General features: G+C 38.5%; 1 protein-coding gene across 1 annotated transcript; it reads left to right on the top strand.

The window, feature by feature from the left end:
* The first annotated feature begins 76 nt into the window (after positions 1–76).
* On the top strand, positions 77–8,449 carry elac1 (elaC ribonuclease Z 1). Its single transcript, XM_034692086.1, has 5 exons — positions 77–337; positions 1,918–2,124; positions 2,696–2,754; positions 4,383–4,593; positions 7,597–8,449. The coding sequence occupies exons 1-5, from the start codon at positions 181–183 to the stop codon at positions 8,067–8,069; spliced, it is 1,107 nt and encodes a 368-aa protein (XP_034547977.1). The 5' UTR covers positions 77–180; the 3' UTR covers positions 8,070–8,449.
* The last annotated feature ends 342 nt before the right edge of the window (positions 8,450–8,791 follow it).

Here is an 8,791-nt window from a genome sequence, read left to right as displayed (position 1 = left end):
TAAAGTGATTATTATTATTATTGGATATTATTTATGATAAATCCGGTTTGACTCCAGCGTCGCACTGTCGCCCATATTACGTCATCAATGCTGGACTGTTTACATGGTACATGGCACGCTGCTTCCGCTACAGTTGAGTATTCAGACAGTTCATGCAAGTAATCCTAAAACTGTGGAAACATGACAATGGATATGACTTTCCTGGGGACCGGCTCGGCATATCCGTCCCCTCACCGAGGTGCTTCGGCTCTGGTGCTGCGGACAGACGGGGAGTGTTGGCTGTTTGACTGCGGAGAGGGAACCCAGACCCAACTCATGAAGAGCCAGCTTAAAGCCGGTTAGTCACTGCAGTCCTACAATTTTATGCAGTCTGAAATATTACCAGGAACTAACCTTTGTACCTCCAGAATTCCCACCTCCACTCTTTTTACTTCCTCATTTAATCGTCAGTACCATAGACTGTATAAAATGGTCAGTAGTAGTGAAGCTTCTCTTTACGGAAGAGGATTAGGGTCACTGGAAAAAAAATGAAAGTACATTTTTTATTATTATTATTATTATTATTATTATTATTATTATTATTATTGTTATTGTTATTATTATTATGAGAAAATAATTCTGACTTTAATCTCAGTATTCTGACTTTTTTCTCATGATAATAATAATAATAACAATTTAAAAAATTGACCTTAATTTTGGATTTTTTTTCCAGTTGCCCTAATCCTCTATCTCTTTCACCCTTCCTTTAAAAGAAACATTCAATATTGACGTTATTTATAAGTTAATGTTATTTGAGGATGAACTTATTAGGCGTTTAGCAAACTGTTTTATCGAAATGTTCAAACCATAGGTCAATTGTACTGAACAGCAATTATGGTTGTTTAAAGTTGTTTTTCACTACACACAAAAATGAAATCGCTATGATTTGACCTTGTATCTTTTACAGGTGAAGAGAACCACTGAAACTGCAGCATTTTGTTTTCATCAAAACTGTGTTGAATATGATGATAAGCAATAGATTTATTTCCTTTTTATGAACTACATTTTAGTACTTTCCTCTACCTTTGTTCTGATGTACAGGTGCAGTCCTCCCAAAAAAAGAATATCATGAAGTTCAATATTTTCAAAAAGGAAACTTCATTAATTCTATCATTTCTATATTTTGATATTGATCGTTAAAGCCTGCAGCTAAAAACAAAAGTATTGCATTTAGAGTAAAATTCAACTCAAACAGTATAAATAGCCAACCATGTATCTCTTAGTCAGAACATGCAACAACAATCATGGTGCTGAACAGACAGTTGTCTGGGTGACAGTTATTAACACCCTCCACAAGGTAGGTAAGACACAGAATGTCATTGCTGAAAAGGCTGGCTGTTCTCACTGTGCTGTATTGAAGCATATAACTGGGAAGTTAACTAGAGTGGAAAAGTGTGTTAGGAAAAGGTTCAAAAGCAACAGAGATGATCACAGCCTGTAAAGGGTTGTCAAGAAGTCATTGTTGATTCAAGACCAACGGATAGCTTTGCAAGAAGTGGTTGAGGTTGGTGTCAGGGCGTCAAGAGCCACTGTGCTCAGTTGGACAAAGTCCTCCTATCAGTTGAAAGTCAATTTGCATTTCATTTTGAAATCGGAGGAAGAGTGGAGAGGCACAGAATCCAAGTTGTTCAAGTCCAGCTTGAAGTTTTGGAGATTTTACCAGGAGATTTTAAAAGCACTCCATGCTTCCGCTTGCTGGAATTAGCCTCTGCCCACACCGCAAAAACTACAACCAAATGGTTTGCTGACCATTATATTACAGTGCTTGATTGGCCAGCCAATCTGAACCCCATAGAAAATCTATGGGATATTATAAAGGAGTAGATGAGAAATTTCTTCTCCTATTGCATGTAATTATATTTTCTGTTTTCCACCTAGGTCGAATCACCAAGGTTTTCATCTCCCACCTGCATGGAGATCACCTGTTTGGTCTGCCAGGTCTCCTTTGCACTGTTAGTCTCAACACCAACCCAGACCCTCAGCAGAAACTCAACTGTGTGGAAATCTATGGGCCCCGGGGCCTCCGGCACTTTCTGAGAGTGACACTTGGCCTGACAGGATCCCAGCTGCTGTTCCCTTATGCAGGCAAGCCCAAATACAAAGTACTTGCAAATCTCCTCTGTCAGTGTGAAGTGTTAGATTTAAATCTCACACAGAGGCAATCTCAGCTGTACATACAGAAGAGACTGCAAGTCGTTTTCACAGATTACTTATTATTCAATGTTGTTACTGTGATGGAAAAGTCAGAGAACTTTTTAGAAATAAGGAAAATGGACCCAGTGTATGGAAAGTTTAGAGACATTCTGAGCAGCAGGACAAACCTCCCCTGTATTTTTTTAATGCTACACAGTAGGCTACTGCGCTTACCCAGAAAAACTGCCTTGATGCATTTAAGATAATATTCTGCAAAAATGCATGAGCTTTACACCACAAATCTGAACTTCTAAAAAGCTATAATATTTGCAGTTGTGTTTTCCACACTGGCTTTTGGTTTCCCCTGTTCTATCTTTACCCGTGTTTTGTTATCAATTAGAGGTTACTACTTCTCTTTCTGCAGCATAACTTACATATTAAATTCTTCTGTTCATTGTGTTATTGTATTTTATTCTGATGTACTACAGTTTTATCACATCTACATGATATGTTCTTGCTGCAGTTCATGAGCTGGAGCCCACAACTGACCAGAGTCCAGAAGAGGGTCAGCTCAGCCTAGAGGTGTGTGACTGTCTTTTGTTATTCACGTATAACAACTCTTTACACTTCAATATGGATGGACCAATGAAAAGATATATTATTCCGGGGAGTTGGTGGCCTAGTGGTCTAAGTGCCCCCACATACAGAGAGTCCTCGTCACAGAGGTCACCGGTCCGACTCCGACTGCGACTATTTGCTGCATATCTTCTCTCACTCTCTACTCCCCACATTTCCTGTCTCTCTTCAGCTGTACTATCAATAAAGGCAAAAAAGCCCCACAAATATACAGGTGCAGCTCAAAAAATTAGAATATCGTGAAAAAGTTCAATATTTTTTGTCACTTAAGTCAGAAAGTGAAACTCAAATATTATATTGATTCATTACACATAGTGACATATTTCAAGCCTTTATTCCTTGTTATTTTGATGAGTATGGCTTCCAGATAATGAAAACCCAAAATTCAGTGTCTCAGAAAATTAGAATACTGTCAATAAGTTCAATATTGGAAACTCATGGTGTCACACCCGAATCAGCTAATAAACTCAAAACACCTTCAAAGGTTTCCTGAGACTCTAAATGGTCTCTCAGTCTGGTTCAGTAGGGACACTATCATGGAGTAGACTTGACAGATGTCCAGAAGACCGTCACTGACACTCTCCACAAGGAGGGTAAGCCGCAAAAGGTCATTGCTAATTCGAGCATATTCATAGAACGTTGAGTGGAAGGAAAAAGTGTGGTAGAAACAGGTGCACAGGCACTAGGGATAACCGCAGCCTTGAGAGAAATCGTCAAGCAAAATCCATTTAAGAATGTGGGAGAGCTTCACAAGGAGTGGACGCTGGAGTCAGCGCCACCAAGAGCCACCACGCACAGACAAATCCAGGACATGGGCTACAAATGTTGCATTCCTCGTCTTAAGCCACTCCTGCATTTGGAAATCAATTAGTCCAGTGTGAAGTTTACACAGTCAGTGATGATTTGGAGTGCCATGTGATCTGCTGCTGTTGGTCCACTGTGTTTTCTGAAGTCCCCAGTCAACGCAGCCATCTACCAGGACATTTTCGGGCACTTCATGCTTCCTTCTGCTGACAAGCTGTATGGAGATGCTGATTTCATTTTCCAGCAGGACTTGGCACCTGCCCTCACTGCCAAAAGTACCAAAAGCTGGTTCAGTGACCATGATATTACTGTGCTTGATTGGCCAGCACACTCACCTGACATGAACCCCATAGAGAATCTATGAGGTATTGTCAAGAGGAAGATGAGAGACACCAGACCCAACAATTCAGATGACCAAAAGGCCACTGACAAAGCAACCTGGGCTTCCATTACACCTCATCAGTGCCACAGGCCTCCATGCCACACCGCATTGATGCAGTAATTCATGCAAAAGGAAGCCCAACCAAGTATTGAGTGCATAGAAATGAAAATACTTTTCAGAAGCCTGATTGTGCGAGATTTTCTATAGTTCCAGGTTTTCTTGAATGAAATGAAATGCTTGTGTACCCTGCCCCACATGTCAGACTTAAGGCTATGAACAGTCTTAATTTTGCTACATTCCTTTTGTCCTAATTAAGATGTCTCCAATTAGCAGTTTTTTTTAGTTAGCATTAGCAGTCAATTTATTAACACTTTCTATGTCATCTCAGGCAACAGCAGAGTCCGGCCCTCTGCACCCACAGGAGCAGCTGGGCAGGACCATCTCTCTGGACATCTCCACTGACTCTTACCTCCTCTTTGAAGACAAGAAGTTTGTGGTGAAGGCCTTCAGGTTGTTTCACCGCATCCCATCTTTTGGTTTCTGTGTTCAGGAGCTAGATCGACCTGGAAGACTGAAGATAGAAGTCCTGAAGGAACTAGGTAAATAAACTTGATCTCTTATTATAGTTCTCTTTCTTTTATTTTGGAGTCTAAAAAAGGGCAATGAACAAAAGTGACAAAAATGTACAAATTCACACTTTTCCCATGCCACTTCCACGTTATTAGTGATTCTGCAAGTAAGTGTCTCTAATCAAGTAAACATGATAAGAATTAAAGAAAACAAGAGAATAACAGTTTACAGATAATGACATGAGGGATGGTTTGGCAGGTCTGATTTTATTATATGTTTAAATATATACACATAAATCATGAAAAGTAAATTATTTTTCAACAGGGAAAATTTAAATAAACTACGCAAAGTACTAGGGCCACATTATCGAGGGAATAAAATGTAGACTTTGAGAATAAGGTTGTACATTAATGAGAATAAAGTCATAAGTTTATGAGAAAGAAAGTTTGAAGGGGAAGATCATAAGAGTATCCAGCTGCCTGCACTAAAATGAGGAACTTGAAGCATCCTGTGTAAGTTATACTTAAATTTAGGTTTCATAGTTAACTGAAAACTCAATCTGTAACACATAAAAGCACCACATTGTCATAAGAATCATGATTCTTGAATTAAAGTGGAAGGCACTGTCTATTCTGAAGAAGGCAGGCTAACATACAGCATATGCAGTCACAGTTTGTCCTCAGCTGTTGAGTATAACTTCACAAGATGATTCATGATACTCAGTTTAGTGCTTCTAATATCCCACTTTATAATGTTTTACATGTTGATTAATCATTAATAAGCGTTTAATTACGAGGTCTTTCTTATAAAATTACGACTATATTTTTGCAAAATTATGACCTTGTTCTCATAAATATACGACTTAATTCGACTTAATTAATAAACTTTTTGGTTTTGTCTCTCCCAGCTTTAGTTTTGTAAAATAACAACTAATATTGTAATGTAATGACATTAGTCCTGGAATCATTGTTTTTGTTTTTTTTATCCATAATTTGGCCTTGATCCTTGGTCAAAAAAATGTAATGGTTTTATGAACTCACTACTGAAACTGTTAATCATTTGGAAAGTTGTTAACACGCAGGGGCAAATTTAGGATCAGACTTTAGGGGTGGCCAGCCAATTGAGAGAATGTGATATGGAGTGTTGCTTGAAAGTGTTGAAACATCCCACTAAACCACTGAATCACTGAGCATTTATTTTCCCACATATGAGACGATTACTTTATTCACAACAATAATAATAAGTGTTTGCAAAGGTATTGAATCTGTAAAGTACTATTATTATCACATGTATGATAACTCTTTGAACAGATATGATGAGGTAAAATAATTTACTCTAGATAAAAAAGGAATAAAAACATGAATGCATCAGTCATTGTTATAGTTATTAATTGTATAATGCTAGTTCTCAGTGTTGCTAATAAGAAGTTTTACTTTTTGTGAGTACATTATCTGGGTCATTTTCTCACCACTTAGAAATATAACTGTCTGTCTGACTAACCTGTTTTTTAAAGTAGGGTAAGTGTAAGGGTTAAAGTTAGGGTAAGGGTTAGAGTTATGATTAGGATTAGGGTTAGGATTAGGGTGAGGGTTAGGGTTAGGATTAGGGTTAGGGTTAGGATTAGGGTTGGGGTTAGCATAAGGGTTATGATTAGGATTAGGGTTATGATTAGGGTTAGGGTTATGATTAGGATTAGGGTTGTGATTAGGGTGAGGGTTATGATTAGGATTAGGGTTAGGGTTAGGATTAGGGTTATGATTAGGATTAGGGTTAGGGTTAGCATAAGGGTTATGATTAGGATTAGGGTTATGATTAGGGTTAGGGTTATGGTTAGGGTTAGGGTTATGATTAGGGTTAGGGTTATGGTTAGGGTTAGGGTTATGATTAGGGTTAGGGTTATGGTTAGGGTTAGGGTTATGATTAGGGTTAGGGTTAGGGTTACGATTAGGGTGAGGGTTAGCATAAGGGTTATGATTGGGATTAGGTTTATGATTAGGGTTAGGGTTATGATTAGGATTAGGGTTAGGATTAGGGTTATGATTAGGGTTAGGGTTAGGATTAGGGTTAGGGTTAGGGTTAGAATTAGGGTTAGGGTTAGCATAAGGGTTATGATTAGGATTAGGTTTATGATTAGGGTTAGGGTTGTGATTAGGGTGAGGGTTAGGGTTAGGATTAGGGTTATGATTAGGATTAGGTTTATGATTAGGGTTATGATTAGGGTTAGGGTTATGATTAGGATTAGGGTTATGATTAGGGTTAGGGTTATGAATGGGATTAGGGTTGTGATTAGGGTGAGGGTTAGGGTTAGCATAAGTGTTATGATTAGGATTAGGGTTATGATTAGGGTTAGGATTATGAATGGGATTAGGGTTGTGATTAGGGTGAGGGTTAGGGTTAGGATTAGGGTTAGGGTTAGGATTAGGGTTATGATTAGGATTAGGGTTATGGTTAGGATTAGGGTTATGATTAGGGTTAGGGTTATGATTAGGGTGAGGGTTATGATTAGGGTTAGGGATAGGGTTATGATTAGGGTTATGATTAGGGTTAGGGCTAGGGTTAGGGTTAGGGTTAGCATAAGGATTAGGGTTATGATTAGGGTTAGGGTTATGATTAGGTTTAGGGTTATCATTAGGGTTAGGAGTTCGAGTTAGATGTCCGGTTGGGTTTGGAATTACAGTTGGGTTTAGAGGTGTATTTCCCTGCTCAACAGATCTGCAACTCATTGCTCCCTTTTGCTCTCCTCCATACTTTCCAATTGTGACTTTTGGACTTAACAACCTGTAGAGATGGAGGGGAGTGCATTTTTTTATATGGAATGATTTAAGGAATTTGTTTAATTTTTTTATTTATTATCGATTATTGATGTTCAGACATGAGGAATAGATTTGTAAGGATAATAATTTGTGGCGAGAATATTGCACAAAAAAAGTCTGCTTGTTGTCTGATTTACAACCAAAATTGTGAAATTCCAAAGGTACATTAAACCATTTCTTAACATGGGTATATGGTGTTATTTTGTGTTATGTTTTTAGGCTTGAAACCAGGGCCAATGTATGGGCGTCTGAAAGCTGGTGAGTCTGTAACACTGGAGAGCGGGCGTGTCGTTGAGCCGATAGAAGTTCTGGAAGAAGCCATTCCTGGGAGGAAAGTCTGTATTTTAGGGGACTGTAGCTCAGTTGTCAGTGAGGAATCACTGAGGTTGTGCAGAGGAGCTGACATTCTGGTTCACGAGGCCACACTCAGCGATGAGAACAGAGAGAAAGCGGTGGACCATGGACACAGTACACCTACCATGGCAGCAGCAGTGGCTCAGGCCTGCTGTGCACGGAGGTTGGTGCTCTACCACTTCAGTCAGAGGTACAAACCCTGCTCCATGCAGAGGGAGGGGGACGAGGACAACGTCTCAGAGCTCAAGAGACAGGCTGAAGAGGCTCTACAGGGCAGTGGTGTAGAAGTGACTCTGGCTGAGGACTTTTTGACTCTACCCATTCCTCTCAGAAGATGATGGTAATGATGTACTAATAAGTGTTTTTTATGACAAATCAGATCAATCTTTTTGTTTGCTGTGCTGGCATCGAAATTGTTTACTCATGAGTTAAAATCTTGATATAGCTGAGCAACCTTTCCATGCTGATGAAATGTTTTTGCTGAATGACTCCAGAACAACAATGTGTGTAACAGGTGCTGGGAACCCTTTTTTGGACTCTTTTTAGCAAAGTGAATTCACAACACTCCCAATGCAGAAATAGCAGAATTTATCTAAATTAAATTGTAGGATTACTCACACTGAAGATATGAGGGTTTTTTTGTGACAATTTGCTTACACTGAACTCGTGGATGTGTTTGTGCTGTGTGATTTTTAAAGAACATGCAATGATCTCTGAACCTTTTCCAGAGCTTTATTTCTGGATCTGTACACAAGGTATTAAAGTACAACAGAAAATACAAAATAATGTTTAACAAAAGAAAAAAAAAAACTCAATGTTTATGTACAATTCTTATAAACAATAAAGATAGCTTCTTGAACATTTCTCATAGTGAAGTTTTGATTGTCTATATTTCTGGATATACATTTTTACGTTTTGTAGGTTTTTTATTCACAAAGGTGTTCTTGTTTTCATCAAAGGACTCGAGTTTTTTTTTTCTTTTTTCAAAACCACAACTGCTAGAACTTTTTTCTTTTTTAAACTTCAAAACACAATACAAAATATAAAATAAATTTGTTTA

The sequence above is a fragment of the Notolabrus celidotus genome, chromosome 9, assembly GCF_009762535.1.
Source record: "Notolabrus celidotus isolate fNotCel1 chromosome 9, fNotCel1.pri, whole genome shotgun sequence".
Lineage (NCBI taxonomy): Eukaryota > Metazoa > Chordata > Actinopteri > Labriformes > Labridae > Notolabrus > Notolabrus celidotus.
Note: the sequence above shows the minus strand (reverse complement) of the source record. Positions and strands in the feature narration are given on the sequence as shown.

What these genes read in the sequence shown, in the direction of transcription:
- elac1 (XM_034692086.1), top strand. Translation starts at nt 181, where the DNA reads ATGACAATGGATATGACTTTCCTGGGGACCGGCTCGGCATATCCGTCC. An exon ending in AGGGTCAGCTCAGCCTAGAG is followed by an intron (nt 2,755 to 4,382) that starts GTGTGTGACTGT and finishes ATGTCATCTCAG; the next exon opens with GCAACAGCAGAGTCCGGCCC. An exon ending in AGAAGTCCTGAAGGAACTAG is followed by an intron (nt 4,594 to 7,596) that starts GTAAATAAACTT and finishes TTATGTTTTTAG; the next exon opens with GCTTGAAACCAGGGCCAATG.